Source organism: Argiope bruennichi, chromosome 1 (genome assembly GCF_947563725.1).
Source record: "Argiope bruennichi chromosome 1, qqArgBrue1.1, whole genome shotgun sequence".
Lineage (NCBI taxonomy): Eukaryota > Metazoa > Arthropoda > Arachnida > Araneae > Araneidae > Argiope > Argiope bruennichi.
Window position 1 is genome coordinate 7,918,183 of NC_079151.1, and position 16,741 is coordinate 7,934,923.

The 16,741-nt window shown below is 30.5% G+C and overlaps 1 protein-coding gene across 1 annotated transcript in view; it reads left to right on the forward strand.

The window, feature by feature from the left end:
* LOC129962382 (lysine-specific demethylase 5A-like) overlaps positions 1–16,741 on the forward strand; it is a 112,234-nt gene that overhangs the window by 64,975 nt on the left and 30,518 nt on the right. Inside the window, exons 23-24 of the mRNA XM_056076140.1 lie at positions 8,653–9,000; positions 14,518–14,697. Of these exons, the coding sequence (XP_055932115.1) occupies positions 8,653–9,000; positions 14,518–14,697 (528 nt within the window). The remainder of the gene's footprint in view (positions 1–8,652; positions 9,001–14,517; positions 14,698–16,741) is intronic.

The window sequence follows — 16,741 nt, forward strand, 5'->3', positions numbered from 1 at the left end:
TAGACTTTTTAGCAGAATGTTTAATGTTTGTGAAGAATACTATAAACATATCCGAACATATGTCCAAAAATGTTACTGCTTTAAAATCTGCATCTTGTTTAAATCCACATTTATTGAACCTTGCTTTTTTCACTCATTAAAATTAAGAAGTATTGTTATTCCATTATACAAGCAAATAGCATTACCTCTTATATTGCATATACATAGAGAAAAAGACAGGACCCCCCCCCCCCTCCAGGTTTGAAAAGTAACCTTGATGTACAGTCTACAAACTAGATTTCTTCTGCTTCGTCTGGCTTAAATCCAGTGATCATTTGATAAATAAACAAGTGACCAGTGCTGTCTTTTTCTAAATTTTTTATTAACACCACACAAAACATTAATTGAAATGACAATATATTTTTTTTTTATTGTGGGTTTCGATTCATAATTAGCACCGTGATTACCCAAATCAATTGTCGCCAAAATCCGTCCGGCGTCTGCCGAGATATCTATGTTTTACGTTCGTGATGACTGGTTTCGAACGTGCATGCGCCAACACCCCGCCCGTTCACGTGCAAGAACTTACGATTTTTCACACTTATCAAATTTAACACAGTATATATATATATATATATATATATATATATATATATATATATACACACAATGCATGTTTCTTATACAATTATTTTGCGTATAAATTATACAGTTCTAAAATATTTTTCAGATAATTTTCAATGCTAGTTAAATATACGTGCAATTAATATAATAATAAAGCATAGCAATCAAATGGTAAATAAATGCAATTTGAATTTAATAATTGAAGCTAAATATACTGAACAAATGCAATAATTTTAGAAAATATTTAATTTTAATAGGCAGTACACTCAATTTATTTATGGATCTTTTGTAAATACCCTTACTAGTTTTAATATCCATCATTCTCACTTTATTATCCTTTCCAGGAAAAAGTGATATTACACGTCCCATTAACTATTTAAAAGGGTGGGGGATTTTCTTCCCTGATTAAGACCCTGTCTCCTATTCTTAGATTTTCTTTATTAACTGTCCATTTTTTTTCTTTGTTGTAAACTATTTAAGTATGAAAGACCCCATCTCTTCCAAATTGTTTGACAAATGACTTAGTAATTTTTTGCCAAACATTAAGACGATTTGATTCAAGATCTGTTAGAGATGGTTCAATTATTGCCGTTATTGGTCTCCCAATTAAGAAATGAGCTGGTGTTAGTACTTCTAAATCATCAACATCAGTTGAAAGTTGTCTAATAAGACGAGAATTTAGAATCTCTTCGATTTGGGCATTCATCTTTAGCAGTGCTTCGTAAGTAAATTTTGAGTTTCCTGCTACGCGTTTGAAATGGTATTTAAAGGCTTTGATATTTGCCTCCGACAGACCTCCCCAATTTGGACACCTAGGAGGAATAAAGGATCATTTAATATCTTCTGCAAATAAGGACTCATTTTTGTCTTTAACCTATTTATATATAATGTTAATGCTTCGTTAGCCTTTACCATATTAAACTTATTATCAGAAAAAATCTTGTGGCATTTACCTTCTTCTGGAAATAAATCTTTTCAGCGTAGCTATTAGAGCTTCAGATGTTAAATCACTGATTATTTCAAGGTATATTGCCTTTGTTACTAAAATAAATATACAAACATACACTTTAATTTCCAAGTTCCTTTGATATTTATTTTTGATAAAAAAGGGGGGGGGACCACACAAATCTATTCCCGTTGAATTAAAGACTTTATCTGAAGTTATTCTTTCCTTTGGCAAGTTGCCCATTTTTTGAGAATACTCTTTAGGATTATTTTTAAAACAAATAACACAGTTATGCACAATTTTTCTACGTACATTTCTCCCATGAAAAGGCCAATATTTTTGTCTTACCTGAAAAAGTAAATGGTGGGGTCCTAGATGAAAATACTTTTCATGATAATACCTTACAATAATTTCAGTTACTTTACACTTTGAGGGTAATATTATGGGATGTTTCCTTGAATATGATTAGGAATTTTCCTATCTTTCGCCTACCCTCAATATACTTTTGTTATATAGTTTAAAATCTTACTCTTATTGGGAATTTCATTATGAGACATTAATGATATCACTTCTGCAGAGAATTCTTCCAATCGGCACCGTTTCAATAAGTAATTTTCTGCTTCTAAAATCTCCTCTGACGTCAGTGAACCCTTTTTCTTTTCTTGGTTTCTGCAATTTGAAATAAACCTGAAAAGATAATATTCGAACTACAGTTAGAAATCTATTACTACGGTTAACAAGATAATATAAAAATGTTTTGTTAAGGTTTAAAATCAAAACAAATAATAAACCATTTGTTTGGCTTTACAATAAAGTGAAACAAAACAATAACAACAACCCAGATATTAGAGTTCTCATATTTGAGTTCAGGTAAGTAATTTTCTTCATCTAGCTCAGGACACTCATAAAGAGTTTCAGGAAGTTCAATCGATAGTAGAAATAATGGACCATTCCACCTCTTATTTTCACATATGAGATTTAGCATTGAGTCCTCTTGACAAGAAGTCTGAAGGGTTGTCCTTTCCTGGACAGTGAAACCAAATATTGGGATTTGGCAACTCCGTGATTTCCTGGACTCTACTCTTTACAAATTGTCTATGCGCGCCTTCAATCCAATATAGAACTATTTTGCAATCTATCCAGTGCAACACAGTAGTCTTTTTTCTGGCTGATAATTCCTTGCACTTTGGAGCTCAGACGAGCTGCTATCAATGTTCCGAGGAGCTCAAGTCGAGGCAGTGTAACAGTTTTCAGTGGAGCCATTCTAGTTTTTGAAGTGATGAGGTTAACAATGATGAGGTTTGTCTTGTTTCTTTACTTTTACATATACTGAAGCACCAAGAGAGTTTTGAAGCGTCGCAAAATACGTGAATTTCTATAATGTCGATTTTCTCTTCAGTTGTAGAATCTAGAACTAATCTTGATATTTTTAGTTCATTCAAGTGACACTTGACACTAATAGTAAAGTGCATAAGTAACCCAAGTGGATCAATTATTTTTCAAATGGCTTGCAACAGGGATCTTTTAGTAATTTCATTGGTAGAAATAAATTCCAGTAGACCTGTTGTATCCAGAGTGAGACAGTCGTCATGAGTTTGCAAAGCCATGCCTATCACTTTTGTCATGTTACTTCCTAAGCCGACGGAATTGTTAACGGGATAAGTGCCGAAACCCTCTGCTACTCAGTGACTCATCTTGCTGATCCATTTTCTCATTTCCATTCCCGCTTCCTTCATAATATTCTTAACATGGCAAGAAATAAGAAGAGCGTCTTCTCGATTGTCTTGACCTGTAATCCAATCATCTACATAGTACATGTAAGAATCTAAATGTTTTACAGTGGTTGGATACGCTTTTCCATATTTCTTAATATGATGTTTCACTGTAGCTGGCAAGTAGGACTAGCATTTACGCCAAAAATCACACCGTTTGAAATGATAAATTTCAAGGACTGGTCCCCCCCCCCTCAGTACGAGGATCACTTGTTAAGCCTAAAATTTATTAATGTCTTGAAGGTTTGGATATAAATTGGGATCCGGCCACAAACAATCATTCAAAGAGAGCTCGTTAGCTTGATGAGATGTAGCATCAATGCGTATAGAGGTTGTGACCCTGCCTTCTTTTTTCACTATTTGATGAGGCAGATAATAAATTAGTTTATCTTTACTTTACACAGTTCAGAATTATCTACTTTTTCTATTATTCTCTGGTTTAGATAATCCTGAAAAATTTCTTCATATTCTGAATGAAGATTCGCATCTCTCTGTAACCTCCTCCATAAATTTTGAAATCGTTGTTTAGCTACAGTGAGATTATCAGATAAATCTTTAATATGTTTACGGAAAGGTAACTCTACATTGTATCTGCCGTTGTTGTACTGCATGGTATCATTACATATTTTTAAAGCCTGATCTTCACGGATGCATGGATCATCTCTTATATCTACCGATTCAAGATCAAAAAATTATTTTAATGTGTCTTCTATAGAACGATCTTTGAGCAAAAACATCGCTAGTTTTCGCCTCTTTTAGTCGCCGAATGGCAAACCAACAAAATTCTGTTTCTCTAAATAATAATTCCTCATTTACCTCTATAAACATTATCTTTCATCATCCGCGTTCAATAAATCAGGAATCTCTTTTTCACTCGGAAAAGTGAGGATCAGATCATTCCAAAAATTTAGGAATTTTCATTTCCGAAACATCTAAAGTAGCGTTGGGAATAAGACCTGTTATTTTTTTCTGTTACAAGAAACTCGGTATTTTTCATACAGCTTCCATTTTTATTTGAAATGAGTGTGTTCAGCTTTCCTTTTAAATTTTGTTTTGTTGAATTAAGCCTGGACACAGAAGTCTATTTTTTTCTAGTTTAATTCCGAGAATTTCGCTCATTTTCCTACTCAAAATATTTATATTTAACGCCGAATCAAAAATGCAAGTACATTTTATTAATGTACCTTCTTTATTTTGCAAAAAGATATTTCCGGTTGCCAATAATGCACTTTTGAAGAGACAAGTTATTTAACACTGTACTACAGAGTGCAGAAGGATTACTGTTCTGTGAGAATTGTTTCTTTTTTATTTCTGACTCATCGCAAGATATGATTGGATTATTCAGATTATCTGAAACACATGGCTTTCGTTTCTCATTTGCCTGTCAGAAACGGATCCTTTTAGAATGCTTCAGACCTCATTGCATATGTACTTAGAATTGCGCTCATTCTCTTTATGGTTTTTTTACGAAGACACAATTCATGTCTCCTTACTAAGTCAAATTTTTTTTGTGTGGATTTAATTCTAGGAATCTTATACATCGATATATTGGATGACATTTTTTTCATAACAAATTGGACAGCTTTTATTTTAATTTTTTGTTTCACTAGAAGAGTTTTAGTTTTTGTCGAATCATTAAGAGATTTTTTTTCATCAATAGTTTTGTTTCGACGGCATAATTTCTTATTATCGATAAAAGCACGGCTTCTCTTTTCTAAAAACGTAATGGATTGTTTGAATGAAGGACATCTTTTGGTTTTTGGCTTAATTCCAAATTCTTTCGATGATTCTTTATCTAATTTCTTTTCATAATATTAAGAAAATATCAAACAAATTAAATTTCGTTCGTATTTTGGTACTTTTAAAGCTCGTAGGTTTCTCTGAACACAGTAAATCATTTCGCGGATTTTTCTAGGATTTTCATGCTCTATTTTCTGAAAATCTAGTATTGACTGGACATGAATATCAATAATTAATCTTCTATTACCATATCGCAATTCCAGAGCTTCATATAAAGAAGTAAAAGTATCAAATAAAGATCCAAATTCTTTAACTTCATTAGAAACACAAGAATTCAAATAGTATAGTTTCTGTGACTGCGTCAATTGTTTATTCGATGTAATCAAATAATCGAATTGACTTTTAAAGTTATTAAACTGTTAATATTTCCTGAAAATGTGGGAAGTATTAACGGTGGAATTTTAGTTGGTATATTCAAAGATTCAGTTTCGTTTTTGAAAGTTGCAGTCACAGAAGGATATTTACGAACAAATTTTATTAAAGTTTTAATTCTTACCTCCAAATCCTCGAGGCGGATATCACATTATTCCACTTCTTCATTTAGAGCTGTTAATTCAGCTACATTCACATCATCTAATTCAAATGAATTTCTTTTTATGTTGTGTCGACATCTTGCTGCAGCGGGTCGATTTTTTTCAATTTTACTTCTAAATCGGTTAAGTTAGTGTCTTTTGATATTTTATCCACGATGTTTTCGATTCTATTAATACTTCCTTTAAGGAAAGTTTCGGCTTTGTTTAATTTGATTATAGTATCCATGTTTCATCTCACGATCGACTGGACCAGAAAATTCATTATGAACAAACACCACACAAGACGACACAAAACATTAATTCAGATGACAATAATTTTTGTTATTGTGGGTTTCGATTCATAATCAGCATTCTAACTACTAACGTCAAATGTTGCTGAAATCCGCACGGCGTCTACCGTGATATCTATTTTACACTCGTGATCACATGACCGGTCGGGAGCGCTCATGCGCACACACTGCTAATTCATAAAAAATTTTGATAGTTAATCGTAAAGTATTTGTGCTCTAACATGATAATTTTGACTTACTATTTAAAAAAAGGGCCATACCCTTATGAATGAATAAATCGTGTTTTACATGACAAAGCAAATCAGAATTATGTAATATGTTTCAAACTTTAATTACATTTAATGATATGTCCAAAAATGAAGACAAAAATGCAATTTACATTCATTGGTTATCTGTTTTCATTTACTTAATTTCAGAAAGTCCTCAACAAAAGTCATTTATAGAACCAAATTGATAAGCTGGTTACATTTTAGAATTTCAGCTGCTGATAGATGACCACTTTTCATCTGATTCTTTCAACTCGCTCTAAATCCAGGATTGACATTGATGTTCTATGATTATTCTTAATGTTTAAAAGGCTAGTGAAAAGCCCAGAAGAATTTAAGATAAGTAAAGTGAAAGCAGTTCAACTTTAAATTCCCATTTGCATGAGCGCATACATACATACATACATACATACGAGCCAACAGAATTCTATCTATCTGTTGATCATTCAAATTTACAGGAATATGTTTCTTGAAGGAATGGTGCATTATTCCCCAAATGCTTTAGAACAAATTCATTTCAAAAACATATCTGCTGGATTAGAATTTGATGGTACATATTGCAACCTACAATTTTCAATCAATTTAACTCTTCTGTTTGCCATAAATGTTTTAAACTGATGAGGTAGCATCTGAATCTAGACTTACAAGATTGAATGTTCAAGCATCATTGGATATAACACACTGAAGGTTGCCATCTGAGAAACAATATAACAATATTCAGAGGATTGCTGACAAAATTCATCCAGGAACCTTTATTTATTTTTAAGGATGGAACTAAATTAATCCACTCAGCTGCATTGACCTGAGTTAGTAGAATACCCAACTCAATTTTTCTAGCCACAACCTATGGAGAAATATCTTCATTTTACAGACAGTTATCCATGTAAGCTTAAAGGGTCATCCTTGTGAACACAGACAGTTCCTCTCTTTTTGTGGGATTAGGCTCATGTTTACAGTCAACCTTAAAAATAAAATAAGAATATAAGGGTAACCAATTCATGCCTAAATTTTTCTGAAACATGGAAATAAGTGCTATTAAATTAAGCTAAAAAAACTATCTTGTGAAGGGAAAAAGAAAAAATTTTGGTTGATAAAATTAATTTTTTAAAAGAATATGATTTAAAATTTTTAAAATTTAATTGAAAGTTTATTGGGAAGTGGAGTTGAGATAATTTCACAATGGATTAAAATTCACTTGGACTAACGGATCTTGGTTTCTGGAGGTCTTGTGAGAGATATAAAATTGATAAAATGTCCATTATGTGAATAATATTTCTTAAAATTTTATAAATGAAGCTGTATTATTTTTATATTAAACCTACATTTACCCACATTATTTAGACATTTCAAAAATTTGAAACTACCTTAGAAATTATTAATTTGTAAAGAAATGGTGATAAAAAGATGATATTTCCAGAAACAATTTTTTTTGTTGTTGTATATTTTAGAGTTTATACTATGAGTTGGTTCTTTATTTATTAGAACTATGAATTACATAGAATAAAAATGTTTGTAGTAATAGCTTGCAAATGTCCTTTGTTTTATACTATATTCAAGAGCTCAACTGTCCACCAATGAGCAACAATTTCTGGCTGCATTAAGCAACATTTTCACTTTTTTTTTTTTTGTCATATCATCAGAAATAATGCTTACTGCTTGTGACAGTGCAGTGTTGTGTGTGTGTATGTGTATTAGCTGTACTCCAGAATGTAGGACAGCTCACTGAACATTTGTTAGACATTGCTTCATTCATTATCTTGTTCTATACACAGCATCAGTTTGACAACTGTAGAATTGTTTGAAAATTTTAATTAAAAGTCATAAAAACAATCAATTGCAATTTTTTTTATAAAACTATTATATTTCATTTTTCTGTACAAAAGGGCCTTTATCCATTTTTTACTTCTTGACTTTTAAAATTGCTTTGTATTTCTGAAACATTTACACAGTCTAAGTCGTAATCCCAGAAAACAAGAATCCTGTTTTATAAATTGATATTAAAACTTAAAGCTTAGTTTAATGTAATTAAATACCATCTTTAACTAAATCATAACAATTGTGCCATTACTGAAACAGATTTTTCAAATTGAAACGATGTTTAGTAGTGGAAATGAAGATTAGGACATTTTTTTTCATTGAAAGAAGTGCTATTTAAAAGGAATTGATCACAAAAGAAATGTTTTACTTTGTTTTAGAAAATTTTGATTTGATTGAAAATTTGATTCTATTGAATAACTGGGGCATTCCTAAGTACTTCTGGGACTGCTGTTTTTAGAGATTATCAGCCCCTGTTGTATTATGTCCAGGTTCCTCTGTGCATATGAATAAAGCTGCAATTTGGCATAGAATATGCTGACTAAAAATTATATCTTCACTATTCATATTAAAACTTATTAAAAGCTTTAAGTTATACAGCATGCTTGATGTTTTGTTTTTTGGTAGAAACTGGAACAAAGCCGCTGGTTAGAGGAAGTGCGTGGAGTGCTTCTCCATCCTGACCGAGTGACCCTGCAGGTGCTTGGAGGACTTTTGGAGCGAGGTGTATGCATCCCTCCTGACCCGACAGTAGAGAAAGTAATGGCAGAGTTGCAGGAATTGTTGACATTTGGGGAGAAATGGGAGGAAAAGGCACGTAGTTGCCTGCAAGCAAAACCTAAACATCCTCTGTCTCTGGTGGAAGCTGTTGTAAGGGATGCAGGAAATATTTCTGTACACCTCCCCAATGTCTTACAGCTCACAGAAGCAGTGCGAAAAGCCAAGGAATGGCTACACAAAGTGCAGCTCATACAGGTAAGTGGAAAATATTCCTTTAGCAGTAGTTATTAGATAATCGAATATGTCTCTGTTTTAAAACTTGAATGTTAAAATAGTAGGAAGTACTAAAGTATGCAAATTAACTGGAATAAACTGAACTGTTTTGCAAATATCATCTTTTTCATACATTATTCTTTTACGTCAAACTCTGCTTTATATATTCTATATTATCAAAATATTCTACAACTTTTGAATATACTTAAGTGTGGCCATGGGCGGTATAATTGCTGTACTGGATCCCCCCCCCCCTCTCCCATTGCTTATTGACTGATATAGCTATTGTATCAGTAACAAATTTGGATTTCATTTTTCCGGGTAAACTTTCCCATTGTACCTTAATGCCTCATAAAACTTCTTTTCATTCATACTCTGTAATATTGGGAAATTTTAGTCAGCAGTTTATATATATATATTGTTGAAACTACTGAGTTTTGTGAATGATGTTTTGGCAACTTTTTTTTCAATAGAAGCATTCTTAAAATGTATGGAATGAAGTAAGCATTATTTCATTTGTGAGTTGTATTTTACCAAAATTTAATTTTTTTCTTCCATTTCTTAATTTTGTAACATTAATCTTCTCATACCAATAATATTAATCTTTTATGCTGATCTATATCAAGAATTTCATACAGATAAAATTTGCATGGTGATATTTCAAGAAAAAATTGCAAAACTTTCAAAAATAGAGCAAACTGCCATTCAGTATAGTGTTATCATAACTTTAATTATATACACTGAAAAGTAGTAGTTACTAACAAATTACCAGTTATACTAACTTATGAGCATTAATTAAGAAATAAGAGATTATTAACACCTGAATACATATCAAATTTTCAATAAACCATTCCCAATTTTACTTTGATTGAATTATGTTTTTAGGTCTATTAATTAATTACATTTTAATAATTTTGATATAGAAAAATTAATATTTTTTATTATTATAATCCATTAACTGATCATATGCAAAACTCATATTTTTCAAAAAGTCCAAAAAATTAAATTTTCAACATGCATACTAAGCATCAACAATATAGAGAAAAATGCAACTAGTTGTTTGTATTGTAAAAGATTCAAATTATTTTAAGTACAAAAATATATTTTTAATTCTATGCATTATAATATATAACATAATGTAATATATTATATTATATTTATATTAAAACATATACATGTGCTTTTACTCTATGTTATGGCAAAAGAATGTAATCTGTGTTCTGCATAAAAAAAAAGTGGTCATTTTTAAGGGAAAATACTTGCAAATAAGATCTTAAAATATTATGCATAAATTATGCTAGAATTATGAAATTTGCAATGAATATTAAAAAGAACTAATTTCATAATTTTATTAAATTTCAGTGACTGTCACCCTCCAAAGTAATTGTGTTGTAGCTTTTTATTTATATTATATCAGGTTTTGTTTAATGCACCGAATAATTATACAAGAGAATATTTTCATTTGATATTTTTTCAGTATTGTAATATTTAATAGAATCTGCAAAAGTAGTAAGTTATATTTAGGGAATAAAATGAAATAGAATTGTGGTAAGCATTTAGGGTAATTAATGATATAATTAATTTGTAGGATGGGAATGTGCACCTCAAAATAATTTTTAAAATTTTTATAATTAATTAAAAAATAAGTTGGATTTTTTATGGGTTTTTTTTTTGTGATAATTTCTGAAAATATTTTTGCAACAAAAATTATTTTTACACCGTTTTAAAGTCTAGATTTAATTAACTCTTTAAAGAATTTTTAAGTATATTTCACAACATTTTTTTTATTATTATTTTGAATATACCTAAATATTTTTCATTGTTTCATCAAATATTTCATAATTTGATTTTCTTCTATTGTTAAAAGCTAAAGAATATTATTGTTTAAAATCTGTTTTTAGTTTATATGACAAATAATAAAGTAAAGTTACAGTACCATTAATTTAGAAAATACATGAACTGTACATAACACTGCAGTTTTGTTTTGGAACTGTTCTTCATTAGAAAAGTTCATATGTACAATGAACAAAATGTATGTAAGACTATTAAAATAACATGACTTTAATGTCCAACAATTTGACAAAATTATGAATGCTTACGATTTAGGTAGTGACTTACAATTTAGTTGAAATTATATATATTATTATTTTATATAAGTATATTATATATAAAAGTATTAGGTGGTTATATAAGTATTAGCTGGTTGCCATATACAACTAGTAGTCATACATATAAAGCAAGTACTCAAACTAATGCATGTACAGTTGCTTAAAAAAAAAGAACATCCAGTTTTATTTTGCTTTTGATCATTATATATGAAAATAAACGTTGCAGTGCTAGAATGTTTGTAAGAAATGCTTTCCATGTTTAAAATTGGAAAAATTTAAAAATTTTCTTTAGCAAAACCCTATTTTGATGCTATGGTGAATTTTTTTGATGCCATTCCTCATGAAAAAATTGCCAGGAGTATAAATCTTAGCAAATTTGTCATGATTATATAAGAAGGTATTTGATATTTTCTGTGAAACAGCTATTTCAGTATATAATTGTGTAATACTGAAATTAAGATGGGCCAAGATTTTATCTTTAGCCCATCGTAACTTCGTTCTAAAATATTCTCTTATTTCGTGATCCAATTCCACTTTCAGTTTAATTAATTCCTTTATAAGAGTAATGCGCCATCAGTACTACGTAGCAAGAGAAAGTGATATCTTCGGTTGCCCTTGAAAAGGTGTCAAAGGTCACCACGTGTATTTAATTGGCGCCTGGCCAGAAATCCTATGTTATATAAGACTAGTGATCATTTGTTCGGCCCGTTTTCTTTCTTTCTTCTACTTTGGTCTGTTTCGCCTATGCGTCTGTTTGTAAATGAATTGCTTTTCCGAGAGGGATATTAAAGAAAGAATAAAACGAAATTAAAAATACAACGTCTCGTCTATGTCTTCAAGCCTGCTTCATGATCCAATTCCACTTTCGGTTTAATTAATTCCTCTGTAAAAAATAATGCGCCATCAGAACTACGTTTCAAATGAAAGTGTTACTTCGGTACCCTTGAAAAGGTGTCAAAGGTCACCACGCGTATTGAATTGGCGCATGGCCAGAAATCCTATGTTAAATAAGACTAGTGATCATATAACCGTTCTTTTTTTTTTTTTTTTTTTTTTTTTGACTTTCCATCTTACTTCTGCTTTTTCTTGTAAATAAATTGCTTTCACGAGATGGATATTAGAGAGAGAATATAACGAAATTAAAAATACAAAGTCTCCTCTGTGTCTTCGAACCTGCACTCTACTTAAACCAAAGTATGTTGCCTATTATTTAGCCGACAAGATTCGAAATCCATTACATATTATTTAGTCGAGAAGATAGTTTTCTGCGATGCCTCCGCAACTTGCCGTGCTGTCTCCCGCTACGCTGAAGTTCTCCGATAGCCATGTCGTTCCACCCAACCGATGCAATATTTTCTATCGTCCGAATTCCTGAATTACCCGGCTGCTCATCGCTACTCTTGCCGTAACCTATGACCTCATCCGACGTTCCAGCTATCCGACTTGTTTGTGCTCCATTTCCTCTTGTGTTTTTGTGATCCTTGTCATCATAGTGAAGATCCAGTTAATCAGTGCTCAAAATTTCCTCATGTGCATGCTCCTTATATTCGTCAAGAAGTTCCAACCTGTGCCATGATTCATCAAAAAGTTATTAGTGTGTTAAAAAAAAAAGGCACCATGAACTGACTGTTTTTGACTCAGACTCTAATATCTTTATATTAAAATCATTTAAAATATCATGAGTTTTAGTTTAAAATATTGAGTTCATAAAATTTTTCAAATATATTATTTAAAAATTATGCATGCAGACCTTGTGAAAAAAATAGCATACCAAGATTCTTATGTACTTAATAATTAATGACACATGATAATTAGACTAAGGTAGTTTATACTTCAGGGGAAATTGTTACATACCTGACAGTTATTAAGCTGCCTGACAGTTATACCTGACAGCTATTATCACTGTGTCCAAATACTTGTTTTTACAAAATACAAATGTTTTTTATATTGCATATTTTTTACATATTTTTCTTCAATTACTCAACTATTTCTTGTATTGCGTATTTTTTTTTTTTTTTTCCTCCAAATACATATGAGTATTTTGAGTCTTGCATTTGTTACATTTATTCACAAGTGTTTAGTTTGAAATTTTTGAATTTTACAATTATTATTATCATTTCCAAATGATTTATTTGAAATATATGAATCTTGCATTTATTTACATTTCTGAAAGTTTTATATGGAAACCATTCAATTTTGCCAATATTATTTTCATTTCCAAGATTTTCCTTGGATATTTTTGAATATGGTTTCAGTTCCAAGTGTTTAATATGAAATATTTCAATGATGCAAGTGTTATTTTCATATCAGTTTTTTACCTGAAGTTTTGAATCTTGTGTTCTTATTTAAAGCTAAAATACTTTATTTGAAATCATAGCAATACTGATATTATATTTAATATTTTATTTCTAATTTAATAATTTTGTTGAGTCAGACTTCTTAGCATTTAAGAATTATATAGGCAAATATACGATAGATTGTTTTCATTAAATTAAATTTAATAGCTGAATTTTTACAGAAATATGGTCAAATTAACTTTGTGCAATATATTGTTTAATTTATTAATATTTTGTTATGAGTTTTGATTATTAAGTTTATATAATATTTTCATCGATACAATTCTTGGTCTTTTTATGCTTCTAATATAAAATGATGAATGAATTCTGTATTAATGTGAAGGTAAGGGAAACTGAGATGTCACTTTCAATATACTTTTAAATTAAATTTATTCAGTCACCGCTGTAGGATTTGGATGTGTGTCAAAGGGCCCCCGACACACTTCCAGTCTTGCGGTGGGGGGGGGATGTAATGATATTTTAAACTCTTAATTTAGACCATAGTAAAATATTCTCTTATTTCGTGATCTAATTCCATTTTTGATTTAATTAATTCCTCTGTAGAAAACATTTGAACCAAATTCTTCATTACAGTTAGAGAACTAGAAGGGAAACCACAGATGAAATAAAATTAAATATATATTTTATTGTATGAAAGAAACATTTAGTGCTAAAACTAATATGCATATAGATAGAGAGGGGAAAAGATGTTTTTTGTTCTTTTTTCGTTTTATTCCTGCATTTCTTTATTAATATATATTTTTCCTATTATCTCTAGTTACCACTCGTAAATAGGCATAAAATGATGCATCATTTTATTTTATGAACATATAAACAAAATGTGCTGCATATCATTATTCACTGATAAGTGAAAATAAATTCTTTTTATCTATACAGTGTCAGCAACTTAATGGATAAGCAGATTAATTGAATAAATAAAAGTTTGTGACACAGAATTATATCAGTGTGGTGTTTTGCTAAATAAGTATTAAATAAAAAAAATACATGTAATAATTTGCATTCTCATTCAAAACAATTATTTTTTATCTTTGCAGAATGAAGCCCACAATCCCTATTTGGAAGTGTTGGAACAACTTGTTTGGAAAGGTCGACCTGTGCCAATACGGCTAGAACAGTTATCTCAGATCGAAACACAAGTGGAGGCAGCTCGAGCTTGGAAAGAAAAAACGGCTCGTACTTTTCTGAAAAAGAACTCCAGCTACTCATTATTGGAAGTAAGTCCCACACATATACTGCCCATTTCTCTCTACTGTATCATATATGAAGTATACAGAGATAAAGTGTTGTAATTCAGAAACAGGTTTCCTTTAAATCTTGGAAATTCTTTAAAACTCTTTAAATTGTATGTACCCAGGAAACTTGACTTTTCATTTGGCTCTGGAAAAATGAGCAACATTTCCGGATTGAAAGAAAATCATATTCTGAATGTTATAATAGTCAATTTTCCGAAAAAAAGAAAGAAAGAAAGAAAGAAAAAGAAATGAAAGTTTCAAATTAACATTTAGTCTTAAAAGTCTGAAACATTTACCAATGAAAATTTGTCAAGGACACTAATATTTAATGTTTGTCGAAAACCAGTTGCCACTAAATAAGATTTTTTCTCCTTAAAATTTTATTTTTATTAATTTTTTTCTGATAATTATACTTTTATTTTAAATAATACAACAACATTTTTGAATTAGGATTTTTTTTTTTCTCCCCTTTCTATCCATGAATTCAGATAGATTGAAAATTTGTCATTTTTTGACAAAAGTGCATTTTTTGAAAAGTAATGCAGATATCAATCTAGAATTTTTATTAGGCATTTTCATCTGTTTAACACATCTCTAACTTGAATTGAAAAATTATACTCCGATTAAAAATATATTTTCTCCAAATTTAAGCTTTTTAAAAATTTATTCCTGATACAATTAAATTATCTTAATATTTAACTCCTCATTGTAATCATTTTTTAAAATTATTATCTATAGCTTTTCAATTCAACTTTTTCCTGTCAGATTAATCGCCTTTTATTTAAAGGCAAAAAAAACTAATGTTTTGACTTTCTCTGTGCACCCTCTAGTAAGGATTAAGGGTGCAGGGAGGAAGCTGAAACATCAGTCTTTACCCTTCAGCAAGGATTAGAGGTTAAGAGAGATCCAGGTGCAAATTTAGAAGCCTGTTTTCAAGAGTCGACTCAATGGTTTAACCATTACAATGATTGTTATGTATTTTTTCCACAATTTGACACTTTTTGTAATATTTCGGGTGGATTATCCTTAAAATTTTATTTTCATGAGCCTTGATAATTTTTACCAACAGAAAAGGCGTGTTGAAATGTGAGAGTTGTCGATTTCCAAATCTTTTTTCTCTATAGTTTGAATTAAGAGAAAAGTGATGCAGCAAGCAAGATTACCACACAAGGAAGGAATTTTCAATAGACCCAGCAATTGGAGATAATATTACTACACCTTTAGTTGTAGAACTGAAATGGTCTTTGTGGAAGTATGGGGAGAGTTATTTATTTGTATAGTTCTTGTAAGGATGCATTTATATTTGATACTGTTCTATACATTCAAAGTATTCTAATAAACAGTCTGTCAGATCTTAATGTATATCTAATGCTTAATAAGCATTTAACCATTGCTTGAAACAAGGCAAATGAATTTGCACTTAAATGGACTATTCCACAATCAACAATTTTTTACAAAACTTTTTTGTATTCTGCAAAAAAATGACATCTCAGTTATCTGGAAGTCATTTGCGACAGGCAAGGAATTTCAACTTTTTTATAATGAAAAGGAGCACAAAAGCATAAAAAAATTCAACGAGAACTGGGTGTATGCTATTCCATTATATATAGTGTAGGGTATTCCGTTGACAGTGAACTTGAGCCTTGTTCCCGGCTAAGCGTTACCAGTTAACCCGGACGAAATTGGCAGCGTTGAGTCAGCATTATCTTGCTCTCCTCTGCCGTTATTTTAATTTCTTAATAATTTGAGTTTTTAAGTACAAAAAACTATTCTGTTATAATGTAATGTAGTTTTAAGTAGTTTCATGGCCAAGAAGAGCGAAGAAACTTCTGAATTTTTAAACTTGATTTATTCCATCCCGGAAGGTATATATATACAAGCAAGGAACAACAAGATGTCAATCCACAGCATGACACAAGAGCAAAAAGGATGAAAAGAGAACAAAATGTTTTTCCGTGGTGGATCTCTTTACATGTGTCGATTTAGGTAATGGAATTTGGACATCGTTTAAAAGAATTTGCAAAGG